The sequence below is a fragment of the Mizuhopecten yessoensis genome, unplaced genomic scaffold (genome assembly GCF_002113885.1).
Source record: "Mizuhopecten yessoensis strain PY_sf001 unplaced genomic scaffold, ASM211388v2 scaffold10771, whole genome shotgun sequence".
NCBI lineage: Eukaryota > Metazoa > Mollusca > Bivalvia > Pectinida > Pectinidae > Mizuhopecten > Mizuhopecten yessoensis.
The window spans coordinates 1,729,930-1,751,102 of NW_018408713.1; the positions used below are offsets into that span (position 1 = coordinate 1,729,930).

Below are 21,173 nucleotides of genomic sequence, written 5' to 3' on the forward strand. Positions count from 1 at the left end.
ACTCTAAAGCGCTTTACAACACTGGATAATAGTGTTAGTTATTATTGTGAAACAAAAATGGCTTACAATCACCATCATACATTTAGCAAGAACATAATCGCAATGTGCACATAAATGAATAAATAAAGGGTGGTATGTACATGACGTCTGTTCAAAGAGTCTAAAATACAGACGTGAAGAGTGAAGAGTTTTGATGTCCTTCTTGAATATGGCCTGGGTATTTGACTTTCTAATAGCAGGGCCCGGTTGTTCAAAACTATCGTTAAGCTAACGACGTCGTTAACTTTTAACGACTCGCTAACCAGGGTTTAACGACATCGTTAGCTTAACGATAGTTTTTAACAACCGAGCACAGATGGTAAGCGATTCCACAACGTGGCCGAAACCCTTCCAAAGCAACGTTATCATTTTTAACGTTATAATAAAAATGCACACCATACAAAACGTTGCAATACAATTTCTCTTCAATTTTAGATAACTTGTAACGCTATAAAGTGTTAAAAATAGCGTCCTTTTGCCTTTACCCGTAGTTCTACGTGTTTCGGAACACTTTAGCCACTCTCTTGAGTTAAAGAAATAGCCATATTGTACAGTAAAACGTTTACCAATTTTTTGTTTTCCCTATCGACCCTTAGACAAACTTTTAACATCCCTTACACCGTACTTTCTTTATTTATCTAAAGATGTTTGGATGTAAACAAAACAGTGACACGATGTGATACAAATTGTCTCATCATTGTCAACGCCCTGTTCTCCAGTTGTATAAATAAAACAATTATTGACATAACTGTGTTGTATACATAAAACAATCACTGACATAACTTTGTTGTATACATAAATCAATCACTGACATAACCGTGTTGTTGACATGAAAAAATCATCATTGACATACCTGTGTTATGTACATAAAACAATCATTGATATAACCGTGTTGTATACATAAAACAATCATTGATATAACTTTGTTGTATACATAAACAATCATTGACATAACTGTATTATGTACATAAACAATCATTGACATAAATGTATTATGTACATAAAACAATCATTGATCTAACCGTGTTGTATGCATAAAACAATCATTGATATAACTGTGTTATGTACATAAAACAATCATTGATATAACCGTGTTGTATGCATAAAACAATCATTGATATAACTTTGTTGTAAACATAAAACAATCATTGACATAACTGTATTATGTACATAAACAATCATTGACATAAATGTATTATGTACATAAAACAATCATTGATCTAACCGTGTTGTATGCATAAAACAATCATTGATATAACTTTGTTGTATACATAAACAATCATTGACATAACTGTGTTGTATACATAAAAAAATCACTGACATAACTGTATAATGTAAATGAAACAATCATTGACATAACTGTGTTGTATACAAAAAACAATCACTGACATAACTGTATAATGCACATGAAACAATCATTGACATAACTGTGTTATGTACATAAAACAATCATTGACATAACTGTATTTTGTACATAAACAATCATTGACATAAATGTATTATGTACATAAACAATCATTGACATAACTGTGTTATGTACATAAAACAATCATTGACATAACTGTATTTTGTACATAAACAATCATTGACATAACTGTGTTGTATACAAAAAACAATCACTGACATAACTGTATTATGTACATAAACAATCATTGACATAAATGTATTATGTACATAAACAATCATTGACATAACTGTGTTGTATACATAAAACAATCATTGACATACTGTGTTGTATACATAAAACAATCACTGACATGACTGTATAATGTACATGAAACAATCATTGACATAACTGTATTATGAACATAAAACAATCACTGACATAACTGTGTTGTATTCATAAAACAATCACTGACATATATTTATATAGACGTAATGATATACATGTTATACTACAACAAAAAGAGAAATTTGAGGAAAACAAACCACATTCATTTTTCAAATTTAGAACGTTTAACATTTAGTTTTAATGTACGGCTTGCACAGGTGATTTATTTTTGCTCATTTCGTTATGTTTGCAGTAGACAAATCTGTATGACAAGACAAAAATATGACAATAATAATTTCCTTCAAGAACTCACTTACTTGAACCAACCCAAGCTTATATTACCGATAATTGGGAGATTTAATAAAAAAAAACACACAGCAAGTCCATATCTCCGCTGCTAGCTAGAGTTTCTTTCCGTGTTATTTCTTGTTCTTTTAGGGTATATTTTTCCTTCTCACCATCATGGTAGTTTTCTTCAATGGTGGTTGGCGTCTGTCAGAGTAGAAGTAGTTCCAGTTCATAGACCTGGACACATTGAGACCTGTGTCCGTAGTGTAGAGTCCGTTCAGGTTGCACATGTAGCAATTCCTGTACCACCAACCTCCTCGTCCAAATTCTGCACAGTTTCGAGTGCTGATATCATTATCGACTTCGAAGGTGGAGAAATAATACTGATTGTGGTTATCGAACTGATCCACTGGAAAAACACGAAATACATACGAATTAAAAAGTGTTATGATACTGTGAATTTAGTATATACATGTATATATATATAAAATAGGAGTAAAGAGTGCATCAGTTAAATTAGCGAAGATAAGTTTTACTCGTAGATTTTTTTTTACTATGAGTATTCTCCCTTCTGCATTCAAAACAAGGCAACCAAACAGAGTTCCGCCTATCGATAGGGAGCGTATACATACTACATCAAATAGGTTAAATGTAGGGTGTAGATCTAGCCCCCTCCCCTGTTATGTCAGTATCGGGTCATACAGATGACTCAGCTGGTGTTACCCCTCGTCTCTGTTCAATGTTCTAAGTTTTCCTGATTTTGATTGCTTCTTTGATTTGTCTCGTTTTTGTGTGTTGTTCCCTTTAAACTATTTTGGCATCTCCCCAATCGACGATGTGATTTTGGGTGTTAGCGTGATCTGTTAATGCCGATTTATTGTACTGGGTGGCAGATGTTTTGAGTGTGGATCTGGCGAATGTGATTTTGCTCATTTCTCTACGTCGTTTTGATGTTCCTTCAGACGTGTAACAAATTTCCTCCCAGTTCCACCTATATATGATTGTTGACAATTTTTGCATGGACTTTGATATACAACTTCTGTTTGTCTAAATTGTCAGTCTTGTCTTTGGGGTGCACCAGTAACTGTCTGAGGGTTGTCAGTTGTCTCATCGGGGTGCTGAAATGGTGCTTCCTCATCTCCTGTGCAAACGCCTCAGCTGTCCCCTTCACGTAGAGTATTGTGACCCAGCCTTTGCTTTTGGTTTGGCTTTCATTACTTTTCTTTTTTCTCGGTTTTCCTTTTTCTGTCTTTTCTTTTACCGCTCTTTTCACCTTGTTTATTGACCAGTCGGGGTAGCCACAACGGTTGAGTGCATCTTTTATGTGCTGTTTTCCCCTGTGTCTATCTTCCTGCTCTGTGAGGATGTTGTTGCATCTGTCGAGGAGTGTACGTACGACTCCAAGCAAATATTGATTAGTGTGTGTCTTTTTGCGGTACACTAATAATTTTGATGGTGCCGTTTTCTTTGAGGAAGATGAGCGTGTCCAAGAATGGTATGGTTCCGTCCTTTTCCTCCTCGTGGGTAAATTTAATGTAATTTGTTTTGTCCACTTGGTTCAGGCGATCTGTAAGGCCCTGCACTGCTCCCTTTTTAACTATTTCTACGATGCCATCCACAGATCGTTTCCAAAGTTTGGGACCGCTTTCTATTGGTGCCAATCAAATGGCGCTCAAGGTATTTCACGAACAGATTCGTGACTATCGGTGACACAGGACTTCCCATAGCAGTACCGTATTTCTGTTGGTACAACTAACCTCTGAATACCAAGTATGTCGTGTCAATGACAAATGCTAGTAGTTCGATGATGTTGTCTACTGATAGATTTGTTCTTTTATGAAGTGTCTTGTCTGCTTTTAATCTCTCTCTGATGATATTGATGGCCTCTTGTACTGGTGTGTTGAAAATTGAAAATGTCTTGTTCTTCAATAATTACATTTCCAAGTCAGATGTTAAATGTTTGGAATTCTTGACATTGTGTTGTGTTGTATCTACCAATGGCCACAGTATATCTGCTAGGGATCGTGACAGATTGTAACCAATCGACCCAGTGTAGTCCACTATATGACGCAACGGGTAGCCCGGTTTATGGATTTTGGGCGTGCAATACAATCTTGGCATGTTTTCTGATGTCGGGTATATGAACTTGTATTGCTGAATCATCTGTATGACCCGATACTGACATAACAGGGGAGGGAACTTGATCTACACCCTACCTGTAACCTATCTGATGCAGTGTGTATAAGCTTCCTATCGATAGGCGAAACGTCTCGGGTCGAGTGACATGAAAATATACAACTTTGTCACATCGTTATACAAGGTAAATCACTCAGTCATAGCTTGACAAAGGGACCAATCAGTCTTTAAACGTTGCGACATGTTTAATACGTACATAATTTGTGTAAAAGGTAACACTTCGATGTAACATATTTCCAAACTGATGAATCTTATTGAAGAGTTTATGTTTTCCTTACAGTAACTTCAAATTACGTCTCTTTTATTATGTTCATTGCTTTTTTCATAGGCTTGGACAATCGTTTAGACGATGTAAGCTTTACCCCGTAATTATTATGAGTGTTTTAACCGACCGACTATAACTCCATACACAAGATCAGGCTATTTTGGAATTCTACTTTTTAAAAGGCATTATTAAAATGTATCACAATAGTGACAATAGTTATTATACAGATGAAAGTACAGTTAAATTTGTTGACCTTATTTCATGTATTTTTGTTTCTTAATTTTGTCCTTATTATGCAACTAGTATCGGTTGAAAGATCATTTAACAAGTGTCATAAACTATGCACGTCGCGCCAACGAGTATATGCTGTTTACTAAATCAAATGAAATGCTTAAAAAATCGAAAAAAAATGTATTCACATGATATATTTGTTGTAAGCTTAGAAAAGCTACTTACCAACGTTGCCGTCAAATCCTCCAAGTGTTAGCTTATATTTCTGTGTTTCGTTCTCTATGACAAATGTCTGATACGCCGCATATCCTGTGGTGCCATCCCATCCTTCCAGGTAAATATAGAGTTGTTGGTCCAGGCTGAGGAGACTGTATATATAGTCTAGACCTATTAATATAATAAAGATAACGAGTACAAATTAAATTGATAAATATATGAATACTTCAATTTCTTTTTTTCTCACTGATTTTCAGTAATTTGATTATCTTCAACATGTTCAAACGTATTTATTGCTTACACTTTTGTGCAGCGAGAAATCAGGCACAAGTTATGTCAACTTAACAACGCCTTCTCCTCGAGTACAAATGCATATAGTTATATTAATGCTAACCACATACTTTATATAGCCAAGCAGATTAAGTGGAATATTTCCTTTTCATAAAACATTTCAAAACCTTCTACTAGGCCATTAAGTTGTTATTAATTTAGAAAAACAAATCCAATTGAACATAATAGTGCCGTTTATAATAGGGTAATGCTTTTTGATGTTATACAAAAAGTCATCCCTTAAGGTTTCTATATGTACCAGATCCATGCTATGTACATGCAATTTTACGACGTTCTGATACCAAGGTCGAGATCAAAAACAGAACTAAAAAGACATCGGCTCATAAACAATGTATGTGCTTTTACCACCTTATATTAATTGCAAAAATAGTTCTTTAGTTTTCAGATGTTTAAATACTGGTGTATTCATTCTTTATTTTGATAGCAGTGACTATGAAAAGTCCGGTCTAGACCTGGAAAAATACCATATACCCTAACTTAGTTGTTTAAATTGTGTAAATCAGTTAGGGCTAGTGCAATTATCTTATGTTTTCTTCAAGTACATTACAAATCGTATCTTTCAGGAGATAGATATTTTCAAACAGATCTAAAAACAAGTGGTGCATACTAAAAATCAGTGCTTCGTTCAGAAAAGCAGAGCTAAAATACATCTACGTAGATTTTTTCATCTCGGACGATAGTCTATGTAAATTGCTCAGAAGTAAGATTTAGTCTAGCTTAGCAAAGCAAGAGGGCGATACAGCGCTCGAAACATGAATATTCAAATTAGATGACATAATTAATTACCTAACCAGTATTCGCCACTCGGATTTCCAAATCCCAATTTGTAATCGTCCCAGCCTCGATAAAAGTTGACTGAGCCATCAAAGCGTCGTTGGATTACCTTTAAAATATGCAAAACATTGTTGAAAGGACAAAGCATATTTATATACCTCATCTTGATAGCAGCGTTTTTGATTGGCTTATACTGGTCACACGACGGTGTAATAAAACATTATTTCCATCCACGCGCTTAAATTTCCCTGATTATATTTTTCTTATTCGGAGCAATGAGGTCAACGTCATCAGCTCTACTGTTAATTTTGATTGAATGATTTATTTCGCGTTGACAATACATTAATTGGCCTTCCTGCAGGGAAATACGATTATTTGTTTCTCTTCAAATCATCATGTTTCATTCGGGCTTCTCGCTCGTAAAACATATTCAACATTTGAGACACAAAGAATCATGTTTTCCAACAGTAAGGGCAATACATGTATATTGAAAACCATCAACTAAGAATCAAAGAGACGTCAAAAAAGTATTTAAAAGCGTCTCACTAATGTACACAGCGATATGTCGACATGAAGGGACATAGGGGTATCTTCGTCTTCGAAATTCAATTGTACTTACAGTCCATGGGCCTCCTGTTGTATCTATATCGCAAAACACATGAAATGAAGTGCCTGACACTGGCGTTATTTGATACACACCAGAACAGTTCGTACAACATATATCACCACAGTCGACGGGATCTACAATAAAAATAACAAAAACGTCATAAATTACCCGTCTGATATATTGAACGACTTTTTTTTATATTGTTTCGAAAAACGTGCTAAATTCTTTTTCTCCCTGGTTCAATATTTCACAGATTTAAACAAAACTTCCTTTTCGAGGGATTCATTTTAGGTGGATTCCAATTCTCACTAATTTATGGAAATATGTGTGAAAATGAAAACATTAAAAATCTCACCACCTAATCACTAGAAATTTGAAGCCTTCGGCTCAGGGTACATAAAGTCCTGACAGCGAACATGAGACCATGTACCCTGCCAAAGACCTGTATAACTAATAATATCGATTTTATAAGATCTCAAAGGGAATATAAATTAAAAAAGAAAAGAAAAAACATACAAGATTAATCAATAATTGAAACTTCAATCATGCAGACCGAATATATTAAACAGATATTGCCTGGGGGTTTGGTTCGGTTCGTTTGGGTTTTACGTCCTATTAGCATATATGTTAGTAGTTAGCGCCTGATAAGTCAGCTCCTGCAAATTCCTCAAAAATTATATATCCTAATTGTATTAATTGTATATCTATGTAATGTAAAGCGCTTTAGAGTGGCTTATGTTAGCTAGATAGGGCGCTATATCAAGTGTTGTAAATTATTATTATTTATTATAATGTTCATTTAAGTACGTTGCTGGTTCTAATGGTGGAGAAAAGCCGGAGTTCCCGGAGAAAAACCACTGAACTGTTGCCATTACCTAGCGACTGCCCCAGGTAGGCCTGGAACCAGTGATCCAGTGATGGAGGGCTAGTGGTAGCAGAATGTCAGACGCCTTACCCACCTGGCCACCGCGTCCCTTATCTGAATATCTTGTACATCTTTTTATGAGACATTAAAGGGAATATAAAAAAATAGGGAAAAAAACCCACAGAAAAATGAATAAATAATTGAAACCTTAATCATGCAGAAATCATACATTAAACATCTATTGTCTAGGGAGTAGGAAGATAAGGACGTTTGTGACCGGTAAATCCTGGGGGGATTATGATTCATTGTGAAACAAACCTTCGTATTTCCCTTCTTTGAGGTCAATACAGTGCTTTTTATACCGCAAAAAAAAGCGACTCTAAAAGAAAAACGTGTCAGTCGTCATGTTACACAATCTGTGTTGGGGTGATTTTTGATATCTTTCTCCGTTGAGTGATTCTTCTACACGCAATAGATGCTGTTATTATTGCAGAAATCTATTTATAAATGATCATTTTTTTGTTTACTCGTGGAGCTTGTTGTCTGTGGATGACGTCAACGGTAAACAACTAAGTTTACCGAAAGGTTCACCCAAAATAACCAGATAATTGTACTAGTGGTGTTCAATCCTTCAACTAGAAACCCTGTCCCACTGAAGGCAAACCACCAGAAGATTCTACTATGATTTTTAGTCAGTAACCTCCCCATTGTTGGTTGAAGCGACAGTTTAACAATCTAATATTCAGGGTTCGAATCCTTATATTGCTCACAGAACACTACTGGTTTGTTTATTTAATCTTCTTTTCTTGATAAATGTCCCAAGATATGGTTTTCTTTTCAGAGGTGATTTATCAAACCTAAGGTCATGTCTGGACCGTAAGACCTGAGGAGCTAAATTTGTTGCCACCATATTTACGTGTTTTGGCTGTGGTACGGGCATAATGAGGCACATCAGGAGAAGCCAAAACCTCCATACTGTGTTTACTACTCAGGACCGAATCCGTCACCAACTGTGAACTTCCGAACGGAGGTAAGTGTTAACGGGAGATATGATGTATTAAACGATTTTGTTATGCGTTTTATCCGATCAGACATGGTATAATAATATAATCAGTTCTTAAATAATGGATAACTTTGTAAGACATACCCCGGCAAGTTCTTTTCAACTTCCTTTCGACGTACAAAACGTACAAAGCAGTAGGAACAGGAATATTTATATAGACAAACAACAAAATAAAACACGAAAATAATATATCTCTCTTGTTCCTTTCTATTCGAACAATTATCAATTATTAACATAACATTATACTTTAAACAGTCTAGTTGTGGTTCAAAACACATACAGGATATTCATAAATGTTAATGCTTAGGTCGAAATATTGGCCAACAATTTTAAGTTATACCGTAAGTCATCCTCGATATCCAGGGGTTACGCTCACTTTCGCTCTCTACACCCCTGGAATATGTCATAGCAAAATTGAAAACACGAAGAAAGCTATTTGATTGGTATCAGGTAAAACAAATTGACCAATCGCTCGGCTGATACCTGTCCTTTGAAGATGACAAAGGAGAGACGCCCGACTTCATTTTTTACCGTTACGTGACCGCGAGATTCTTTTGATGTATATCAAAGGATCGGACTAGTCTTCTTGTCTCATCAACAAAGTGGCTCACACTGAGCCATGGGCGAAGAGAGCGAAAGTGCTCGTAACTCCTGGATATCGAGGATGACCGTAAGTGTGCCAGCTGCATTATGCAGACACAGCATTGTAACACCCGCATTTTTCTTTGTGGAAATAAGTGAGAAAAAATTGTTCAAAAGAATGAGCGATAGTTTTCTTTTATAGGAAATCAGAAAACTGCAGTTTCCTAACTTCATTTCGAAAAATGTACAATTGAGGAAGATTTTCATATTTAAAAATCTCACACGCAATGCATATTTACAGCTTTATATCGTTAATTTAGTAAACAACGACCAACGATGCGGTCAGTATACTTGCTGCCTGTAGCTTATATAACAATACTTTTATTTCATTTGTATTCGGTATTTTGTTCGTGTTATTATGTTTATATTTCTTGATATGCGAGTCGATCGCTCTGAAATTTGACAATTTGTATTGTCGCTATTACTCTTTTTGCTTATATATCGAGTTTTCAGTATAAGCGGCATTCCACGAACTCTTGTGTTTTCGTATTCAGAGCCCATGTTGATTTACTTCAGTTTGGAGGTGATTCGAAAACGTATGATCAAAACGTAACATTTGTTATAGATACTCATAATTTTATCAAATCAAAAGTCAGTTACTTTCTTTATCCATATATCATGTTCTATTTTGTTTTTTCTTAACAGTTTCTTATGTACATATTCAGGCTATCACTGCAAAGTTATACATGTATTATAAGCTAAGCTTGTTATGAACGATGAGAAGGACTGTGTGTAAGTACAATAGTACTTGTTTCCCAATCATCAGAATGAAATGTCGTTGTAATTGTACATATTAATTGACATGAATAAAATATATATAGTTTAAACTAAGAGACCATGTACCTTTTTTGGGTTTTTTCATTGTTAATATTTAGCTCTAATTTCTTGATTGTGAGCTCGAATTACATTTTTTTTAATATTGGTATTTGTCTTTATACAAAGACAATAGCAACACTTGCACCAAACGATATAAGTAATTTTCATTACGTCATGATTAAAATGTAATTTATTTAAGAATCATATAGCCTTTAAGCTGGAATTATGTTTCAGGTTTTTTATAATTCATATTTCTTTCTTTCTTTTGACCTTTTGAACCAATGATTAATCCTAAATGGACAATATGACTATATTGCGCATTAAAATATTAACTTATTTGACTTTTTACCTAAAAATGACATTAAAATTAAGGTGTTCGTTTCTTTGTATATAAAAGATGTAACCTTTTCTTCATTTAAAGAAACAGTCAATATATATTGATATATAATTTAGGACAAGTGTGAATATATTGATAATTATACTCACCAGTTGTTATCATTATATAACTCCCGAACAATGACGTTGAGTTTTTCGTCTCGTTATATGTGTCGTTCCCGTACGTTTTGCATGTTCTGGTTTGCGTATCAAATGAGAAAGAGAAGCAATACTGAAGGACACAATTCATTGCGCAGTGCAGCACTGATGCCACAGTCACATCATTCAACAACCCCGCGACACTGTAAGGTACGTCTTCATTACGGTAGTAGCGCACACATTGTAAGGAATAAGGAAAAAGTGATATACCAAGCACGGACAAGCATAGTATATAAACAGTCCTAAGATCCATATTGTTTTCGCTAAAAGAAAATGTATCCTGTCTTCAATCAAAATCTTACTATTCCGCCATCAACACGCTAAACAAAATATTCCGTCTAAATAATACTTATCTCATTTTCCGTCAAGAAAACCGATATCAAAACTTTATCCTGAATATAATCACTGTATAAATATAAAAAAAAAAAATACAATCTTAATCAGTAAATACTGATCTTTAACAAAACTTTTTTTTTCTTTCAAAACAAGTACCCATCCATAATAAAAAATGATATTACTTATTTAACAATAATCCCGATCCGGGGAAAAATTCGAATTTCGAGATGTTTGCGGCAGTACATCCTTCAGAGAAACGTTTCCATTGTTCAACGTTTATGCCAATGGCTTTCATTGTCTGATCTCGCGTTTGTACAGGTTATATTGGGGAATGAAATGTTGCTGCTGTTGACCTAAGATACCAATCAGTTTCGGTTTTACTCAATTCAGCAAGTGCGTCAGTCACTTCAAAATCACACAAAATATAGTATTCCGTCACGTCTTCGCTCCAAATGAATAATGTGGAATTAGGATTTTGTTTTTTATCAATGTTACCACAAACAGAATCGTGTTTTGTTTAGAGTTGTTGTAAATTATCTTTACTTTAGATGCTGAGGATTCCAACAAGCCTGTATGAAGTGTAGGATTCAGACGACACCTCCACCGGCGCTGGTTTGTAGAGACACGCGCTGCGGCTTACCGGACCGTTGGCGTCTATTGATTACTTATCAGAGTTGGTTATCTGCCAGCTCACCTCATGCATAAATACGGTTATTTTTCATTAACTCACGTAAGTCGCCAACGTGTTTTAGAACGTGAAAGGGAAACCGTGACCATGAGATAGTATATGATATACATTATTATTTCACGCCCTGTAATCGCCGCGATGTAACCAAGCTATTACTTGTTTTAATTTGGATCAAACATAAATATGACGCATTTGATATCAATTATTGATATTTATTGAAATGTGTCTTCAATTGTCTGACATACATGTATACACTCGATATGACATCAAACATGGCCGCTATGAACACGCTCATTAGCGTTTGGTTAACATCGATTGCATATGTGTGTTTATATGTAAAAACAAAACAAAAAAACAAAAACAAAAACATGTTTCAGTTGATTCGCATTCCAATGAAGAAACATTATATAACATTATACAAACTGTCCATGTTGCCAGATTCTGCACGGTTCGAATATTTTCTAAAAAAAAAAAAAATCAAAACATTATAATGCGTTGATAGATATTTATTGTGTTAACTTTTGATTGTTAAAATTATATTTAGGAATACCATTCATCTGTTCTCAACAAAACAAATAATAAAACCCATATGTGCCAGGCTTTTCTTGCCGGTATATCGGCCAGTGATCATGATAACCATACGGAAGCTTCGTTTTAACAGACACTTGACATATAATGGTTCAAAACAACAGGAAAGGATGTAATGCTTAGCAATATATTGAGTTAGTTTGGGGTAATTATACATCAGCATTAAAATGTTTCATAAAAAAAATGCAGGTACTTTCACAATGGACTTCAAAAAGAAGCCTTTACCCCTACTGTCATTCAATCAACATTCTAAAATGGATCTGAAATACATTATAGGTAACAATTTTTTACTCTTTATCAATTTGACATTTATATTTGATTTGTTCAAGTTATTTTTTTTGCCGTGAATGTTGTGAAATAAAATACTTTTGCTCACTGCACCGATTTACTAGATTTAAAATAATGCCTTCTTAACTTAGTTTTCTCACATCATAAGATGGTTGCTCTGCTGAAACACTGCCAGTAACAGAAGGTGGTTGATCCGCTGACAAACTGTCAGTAACAGAAGATGAATCTGCTTACAAACTGATGTTTGATCGGCTTACAAACTGTCAGTAACAGAAGATGTTTGATCGGCTTACAAACTATCAGTAACAGAAGGTGGTTGCTCTTCTGACAAACTGTCAGTAACATAAGATGGTTGCCTTGCTGACAAACTGTCAGTAACAGTAGGTGGTTGCTCTGCTGACAAACTGTCAGTAACAGAAGATGGTTGATCTGCTTACAAACTGTCAGTAGCAGAAGATGTTTGCTCTGCTGACAAACTGTCAGTAACAGAAGATGTTTGCTCTGCTTACAAACTGTCAGTAACAGGAGATGTTTGCTCTGCTGACAAACTCTCAGTAACAGAATATGTTTGCTCTGCTGACACACTTTCAGTAACAGAAGATGTTTGCTCTGCTGACAAACTGTCAGTAACAGGAGATGTTTGCTAGTCTTGCAGCTTGAATTTATTCTGGCACGGTCTACATGCAATAGTAGAACAGTTATCTTTTCCAGTCAAAAGTTGCATATTTTCAACGTTTCAATGGATTTATACGCCCCTTTGCATTTCCATTAATTTTACACAAACTTAGGAACATTTCAATTTCAATTCTTTTGGCCCTTAACTCATATACCCCTGAAATTTCATAATGAACTATTCCCACCTTTGAATGAAATAGCTCAAATGTGTCTTCAGTGATGAATGAGTTAAGCACAGCTGTTGCTTATGTTCGAAATGTCTAAATGAACGAAATGGATATGCATTGTATAGGGTACAGTCACAAAGTGTACTACTGCATCGATTTACTTTTTTCTTGTGGATTATCAGTCCCCGTGGTTAAATTTTGATTAAGCTGTCTTTTTTGGTTGTCTCAGACCACACTCAACGTGTGCTGGCATGGTAGCAACATTTTATTGTTTGAGCGTTTGCTTGGAGTTTAACTCCTAGCAATATCGAGGGTTATGTGAGGGCGGGGCCTAAGGAAAGAAAGAATAAAAGTAGACATGAAAAATAGGTGTTGCAATGGGGGCTTCAGATGAGTGTTGGTCTTTTCTGTATCCTCTTAGCAGAAGACACGAAAGAAACATACTGATTCTGCAGAAGGAGGGGGGCACTAGACGCCTTTTAAAATATACATGCAGTGGGATACAGCAGATCTTTTCTTGGTTTCTTCAATGTCCCCTAAACAGACGACAAGAGAGAACTACATGTTGTCCTACACTTGACATACTGTAAAGTTAGTGTTTTAAGTAAAGTACCAGCTGTTCTATTGAAATAACCCTCATTTAGAATGAGAACAGCTAACTGTGGTCGATCACTATAGATGCATAAATGTAAATAGTATTCGACTCGTTATGGGACCGTATTTCGAACAGTTTACTCAAATACATTTATGGATGCTTTCCACTTTTAGTATCTCGTTTTAAAAATGTCTTAGATCTACTGTAACATGAACGTTTAAATCAACTAAAATTGTACTGAGTTATCGTATATGGTCAGCGCATGCGTTAAGTTATTTGTTGTTATTTAGGGACAAATGATGATATAAGAGAAACGATGTGATAAAATATGAATAAAGCTCTATAGACGTATACAACTTTTCAATTTAATAGTATATTGTGATGTCAGGAAATATATTTGTATTACAAAATAGTATTTGATGTATAAGAAAACGTTGAACTTTGATTAAAAGGGCTCCATTACTGTAATTCAAATGGAGGCTACATTTATTTTTGTTGTCAGTATATTGCAATCAGATTCTCGGTAAAATCTTACACGTTCATGCATGGAAATTCTACTGGCTCTTGAAAAGCCAGTATGGAGCGTTAAGCTATTTGTTCGGAAGATGCAAGTGATTAATACTTAATCAATTCTAATTTACTAATCTACGTTTTATCCTGTCCGATATGTCTATTCGTTTGAAAGCGTATAGGTATCTTTTATTCAGAAATTACAGATTGTATATATGTAACGATCATGTAGACTAGAAAATGACAATTTGCTGATTGAAAGAGAAGCTGAAGATATTTCACCGGGAAATTTCCTTTGTTATAATTTGTTAACCTTTACATGATATCTATTGTCAATTAAACCCTGTGTAAGCCTTGAGATCGCAGTATTTTCTATTGTTATTGGTACCTTCTTATTATCCGGCTTCTATCACTATCACTGTTTACCTTGTCATGACATGTAAGTCGCTTTGAAGTTTATTTCTAAGAAATAACGACAATAATGAAACTTGTGTTTGATAAATTGAATCAATAACTGAAGAAATAGATTTGGTAAAATAATCCAATAGCAAAGACGGTATAAAAATAAGTTCAAACATGTTAATTGAAACTGTCATTCTCTTATTCCTAATATGCTTCCATGTCTGATTCACATAACACAACAAATAATCTTTTTTTGGGGTAGGCTCAGCTTTTTGTCAATAAATGCACATGCTAAATGTTTCCCTTTAAAGAATACCAAATTGTCCCCGAATGACATACCAATGAATCGGTAAAACCTCTCATTGAGGTGCAGGCTTCTTGATACTTGATAGAAATAATGACAGATGTCACTCACGGAGGTTCCGCTTTTCTTATTACCTCCTTGAAGTAAAACTTAGGATCCATTTTCCCTCTGAAAATTCTTCAAATGCACTGTCTAGTCTGCACTCTATGTGGAGGCCTCGGTCTCTCTAGATCTCCTGCTCAGCCAGTGACGGAAGAAATATAAGGCGCTCTAATGCGAGAGGTCATTTGGAATAATGGACCTGATATACACTATATAGTACTCTTGTTCACAATTCATAGATCCTATTTGTTCTTGATGGTGATTTTCCAAGAGGAAAGGAAATAAATCAGCCGACCTCAAAGAGGTAAGTATGATCTTTGGTAGAAAACCCTCACTAGGATCTGGATCTGTAATCATGAAACCGTTCTCATGCTCAAGCATGTATTTTGTGCTCAAGCCGAATTTCTTGTTCTGGTTGTGAATTAATAATTAAATCTTATTTCGACAATGATATGGAAGAAATTCGACGAGACTCAAAGCCGAATACTGTTTCCGAGGTTTAACATGACTTTTTGATCGTTTGAAATTATTTAAGTGAGTTACAAGAAGGTTGGTTTGAGCACATAATCCATGCTTGAGCATGAGAACGGTTTCATGAATACGGGCCCTGACTTAATCATTAAAGCAACTGTTGTTGCCTGCGGGGTCGACACCAGACATACAACAGTCAAAAGAAATAAAACTAAGACACTTGTCAGGATCTCCTAAGGCTTCTGTAGAAAATCGTTTTACCTTTCTAATATTAACGCGCAAAACAAGACACTGGTGTTTTAATTATTCCTTGTATCTTCCCCATCGAAATAGAATTTAATTTATTCATCATACAAAACATTTAAGAAGTGTCTATAAATATTTTCAATCGTTTTCGTCCTTCTTTGCCGAGTTTACTGAGGGAAAAACGTGTAAATGCATTTACTATAAAAACATAGCGAGTGTATTGTAATTAATTATCTTTTTACGCGTGATCACACAGCCATGGGAATTACAATGAGGGTAGGAAGCATGTACTTCCTATTTTACATTAACGACTTCCTGAATGATATTACACATATGTGTCCATGCCTTCATTTACCCAGCAGTGTTACATTTGTCAAGTAAACTTAAAAAGTTATTCCAAACAATGGAACACCATCTGTTATTTTAAATTCCAAATTAATTTACGTTTTGAACGAATTTTTTTTAAAAAAAAAATCTGTACATAAAACCAAATTTAGAAAAACTAACTAGACCCCACAATCGTAACATTTACACAGCAGATTCAGAAACAGGTGCTGGTAAAAAGCGACCCTTTCCTCGTTGAAAGCGTTTTAAAACCTTTTTCCAAAATAATTGTCTAGTTGTGATAATTTTGTTTTAATCGGTATTACTCTCGTTAGCCCATTTTAAAGGGCGTATGATGTCCCAGTTCTTGCGGATGAGCCTAGGGAATTCGCTACGTTTCATGTCATTTAGAAGAATAATAATGTTCATGTCCTCTCGTCCATCGCGAAATGAATATGCGCTGGCTAATTTCATTGTAAACATTGGCCATTCTCGCTCCAAAAAAGCATAACTTACAACAAAAACAGTTTGCTTTGAATTATCTATAGCGTCCATAATGTTTTCAGCTATGTCCAATCCAGGATTAAAATTCTTTTCATCAACGCAATATTCAATACCATTCTCATCTAGCCATGGGGCAAAAGTTTTTGCTACCCAGTTAGAATCCTCGTCACAATATGAAATAAATATGTCATATAGATATTTATCAGGTTCCAAAGGCTCTCGACACCTCACTCGTAGCCAGACACTGTGCCTCCAGGCTAACCGAGAGAGAATACCCAACACGAAACAAACCATGGTGAGAGTTACAGAGATTAACAACCAGAATTGAGCGACACAACTGTCCTGGAATTGATCAAATGATTGAAAGAATTCTTCTATTTTGATTACTTTTCCCTCTGGTGCGTTGCACGAAATATTTTCCCTGTCGTATAAAGCATGAGTTGTTTGCAACCAGGAAAGAACATCCAAATTGTCACAGCTACAAACTAACGGGTTCCCTGATAATTTGATTTCGATTTGTTTTGAATTATACCTGTAAGTATCCAGAAAGAAGCGTTCTGCATCAGATAAAGTAGATATAAGATTATTACTCAAATCTAGAGTTTCCAATACATAAAGGAATTTTAGAGTTTCCAGAGAAATATCATTCATATCATTTCCTCTAAGATTTAAAGTTTTCAGTGAATACGCTTGGTCTTTGAATGCCTTTAAATTCAATGACTTAATATTGTTAAAAGACAAATCGATAAATGAAAGGTTGTGCACTCCTGTAAATAACGAATTTGCGTCCGTACTAAGTCTCCCTCCGAGGCTACATTCTTTAGCTTCAAGATGTGACAACTGTGGAAATGCGGCAAATATTTGAGAATTTGGATTTGAGCACTCAAGTCCGGACATATAGAATTCCTTTAAGTGGACCAGGCCTTTAACATACCCGTTCGAACACATTGATCCGCCTAGAGGATAACTGACGTCCAACACCTTAAGATTATTATTCTTTGAGATTGTTACGTTAGTAAGACTTCCTCCGAAAGGATTGTGTGATAGATAAATATAAAGCAAACTTTTGGGAAGAAACACAGTTCTTTCTTCAAGCATCAAACTGCGACGTTTTCCTGTAAATAAACTAAGTTCGTATGAAGAATACAAATGGGTTAAAGATGGAAAAAACACTAAAAGAAGCAAGAGCTGTGGGGATTGAATACTGTTTGTTGATAGATCTAAAACTTCCAGGCAACTCCGATTAGTCCAGGATAGCACGGCGTCCATTGTTATTCCTGAAATGAGATTTCTGGTTAAGTTTAATTTCTTTACACAGATTGTTCCAAGAAAAATTAAATGGGACTTCTCCAAATAACCATTTCCACTGTAGAAAATGTGATTTGTTGTGAGTTTAATTGATTCCATGTTTCTTCCTCTTAATCCATAGAGGGCTAACAAAACCTCCTGAATTGTCATGGTTTTCTTTGAATCCAGTTCAAGCGACACAAGTCTGCCAAATGGTGAAAACGAATCTGCCTCTATTTTTTTCCTTCTAAAATCAAATTTCAAATGTGAGGTTTGGGAATTCTCCAGTCCTTTGAAAGATGTGTTTCGAATCGTCACGCTTTCCCCTCCAGTGTGATAGACATATAATTGGCTCAGTTGGGTTAAATTAAGAAATCCTTTTCCAAATGTAAAGCCTTCAAATATATCAATGTGTAAAGTTTGAAGAGATCTAATACAAGATATCGCATTTTCGGGATAAACTTTTTCCACATAAAAGTTATTATAATGCAAATCCAAATATCTTATTTGAAGAAGATGTTTGAAAACTGAAGAATCAAATGCTGTGTGTTCCAAATAGTTCTCGGATAAATCTAGGTATTTCAAATTCTCAAGAACGTCAAAAGCTCCAGGTGAAATATTATACAATCCATTCTTTGCAAGTGTCAGCTCTTCTAGCTGGGGTAAATATATTAATGAATTCCGGTGTAAGGTTCCTATGCTGTTGTTCCTAAGACTCAGAATATTTGTAGCAATTGGTATATCCTGAGGCACGTCTTGAAGCCCACATCCTAAACACGTAATATGACTCGCTCTTTCATTTCTGGTAACTCGGCAGCAGTCGGTCAGAGCAACTGGATTTTATAAAACAGGGAAAAAATACCAGATATATAACTCCGGCTATGTGATGGCAAGCACGGGGAATATCACAATTATTATGAATTGTGTCAAATCCTATTGTTTATGCACGTGTGTTCATCTTATGCCAATATATTGTAAAACAAAACCGAACACAACATCATTACGAATAGACAACTACATTAAATAGGAATTCAAAGTTCTCTTTGTCCAAGGATAGATGTACTCCAGATCAAATTTGATAAAAATCCTTTCATTCATATGCAAATAGGAGGGTTTTAAAGGTTTACCTTTGTTTCTTCTATTAAGTCGTAATATCAGAGAAAGTGAAAAAAGTGTTGATGACGGAAGGCACAGAAATAGCATTATTGTAAATTAAGTTACAATGATAACTGTTTCCTAAATGTCGATTAAAGTCTATTTGGTGGGAATTCTCGGTCAAGCATTCAACTGATTGCTTAAACAAATCTATCCAAAATTTATGAAACTGAGAATAGTCCGAGCTAGCGATTCCCGAGAGTAAGCGACTGTCACATGTCAGTTCTATAACATTAATAAGAGAGACCTGATTCTTTAACGTGACACATATGCGACACATTAAGGATGGTAAGACACGCATTGTTATCTTTTTAAAATAGTAAAATTGTACTTATGATGACACAATTCTAGAATATAAACGAATATAATAAATATTATATTTACCTATCTGTCGACATGCGGAGAGAAAACTGAGGATCAATATATATACGTGGTTTCCCATGTTTTCGTGTAAACCGTCATTCAGGAAGTGATGGAGGAAACCCCCTTTTCCTTGTGGAAACCGTTTCGTTTTTACATACCCACTTACATAGCTGATGAGTAGTCAAGTGTGACGAATGCATTATACCCCACGAACTGCCATTCTGTACTGAGCACTCAGGTATTACAGCACACATACTGACTTCTAATACACAACGCAACACAACTATTTCCTTAGTTATCGCAGTTCTGTTCATGATAACAAAGATGGCGAACGTTTATGGGGTTCATACTTACGTAGACCTACAAGACTCGTAGTGGCTGAGCAAACATATATGACAAGGGGTTATATGTTAAATTTGAGTATTATAAAATCATCAAATCTCGAAATAAAGTTAAAACATGACTAATGGTTTTATATTGTGTATTACGGTATGTAAGCATACAGATGCTTACATTAAAACTGTCGTGTCTATTTCATAGCTGATATCATGATGGATTATATTACGTGTGTGTGGTTTGAAAGCTGAAGAAACAGACATTTAAAATGAGAAGAAAGTTTTCCGGTAATATAAATGTTTCTGTAGCATTAAAACACAAAAAAAAACAGAAATTGTGTGGTGTCCAATGTCTTCTTTGCCTGCTTTTTTTTTTTTACATCGACAAGGCATATATTAAGTATTTTCAAAGTCAAACAACATCTTAATTTGTTACATCTCCTCGTCTTTTATCATAAGGGTAGATAGTCTATTTTGGGTTTTATTGTGTCCAATGGCTGTATCATTATGGTAAATTGTAATCATTAGGATTCATTGGTTTTTGGGGTATTTTTGGGGTAAATAGTCCATGCTGGATTTATTTAATGGATTCATTGAGGTTTCATTGAGGGGTAAATAGCCTTTATTGGGGTTTGTCATTAGGTATCATTGAGAGATGAATAGCATTTTATAGGGTATGTTATTGGGGTTCACTGGTGTATCAAAGAAGGGGAAAACCATTTCTTGGTTTCTTATTTGGGTTCATGGGGCATCGTTGAGGAGTAAATAACCTTTATTCAAAACCTTTATAGTGGTATGTCATTGGGGCTCATTGGGGTATCATTGAGGCAATCACAATCTTTATTGTGGTATGTTATAGGGGCTCATTAGGGTATCATTGAGGTTTATTTGTATAGCACATCAATGAATTTCATATAAGTTTGAAAATTGGTTTTGTCAAATATGTTCACTGAACTAGGTGAAAAAGTCGTTAAAAAGACCTTCGTCAGATGTGGTGACGGTCGCAAATTTGGAATTACACAACTATTTCAACGACCGTTTGGTATGTTTTCGTCAAACATGGTCGCTAAAATGTATCATATGTGGTCGTTTATGTTAATTTTAGGGTCAGTATTGGGTGGTCGCTGGTTGCGTTAGACAGATGGTCGCTTAACACAGTTAAATTACATAGCAAA

The 21,173-nt window shown here is 35.1% G+C and overlaps 1 protein-coding gene across 2 annotated transcripts; it reads right to left on the reverse strand.

Moving 5' to 3' along the window:
- Positions 1-1,956: 1,956 nt before the first annotated feature.
- On the reverse strand, positions 1,957-19,768 carry LOC110462338 (microfibril-associated glycoprotein 4-like). Of its 2 annotated transcripts, none has more exons than XM_021516275.1 (5): positions 19,685-19,768; positions 6,751-6,872; positions 6,144-6,240; positions 5,016-5,177; positions 1,957-2,507 (listed from the first exon to the last, which is right to left on the reverse strand). In XM_021516275.1, exons 1-5 carry the CDS (start codon positions 19,740-19,742, stop codon positions 2,245-2,247), a joined length of 702 nt encoding a protein of 233 aa, XP_021371950.1. In that variant the 5' UTR covers positions 19,743-19,768; the 3' UTR covers positions 1,957-2,244. The 2 variants fall into 2 exon arrangements, with proteins under 2 accessions (XP_021371950.1, XP_021371949.1); XM_021516274.1 differs by lacking the exon at positions 19,685-19,768 and adding an exon at positions 10,611-10,796.
- Between the last annotated feature and the right edge of the window lie 1,405 nt (positions 19,769-21,173).

What these genes read in the sequence shown, in the direction of transcription:
- LOC110462338 (XM_021516274.1), bottom strand. Translation starts at nt 10,749, where the DNA reads ATGAATTGTGTCCTTCAGTATTGCTTCTCTTTCTCATTTGATACGCAA. An exon ending in TTATATAATGATAACAACTG is followed by an intron (nt 6,873 to 10,610) that starts GTGAGTATAATT and finishes TTTTTATTGTAG; the next exon opens with ATCCCGTCGACTGTGGTGAT. An exon ending in CAACAGGAGGCCCATGGACT is followed by an intron (nt 6,241 to 6,750) that starts GTAAGTACAATT and finishes CATATTTTAAAG; the next exon opens with GTAATCCAACGACGCTTTGA.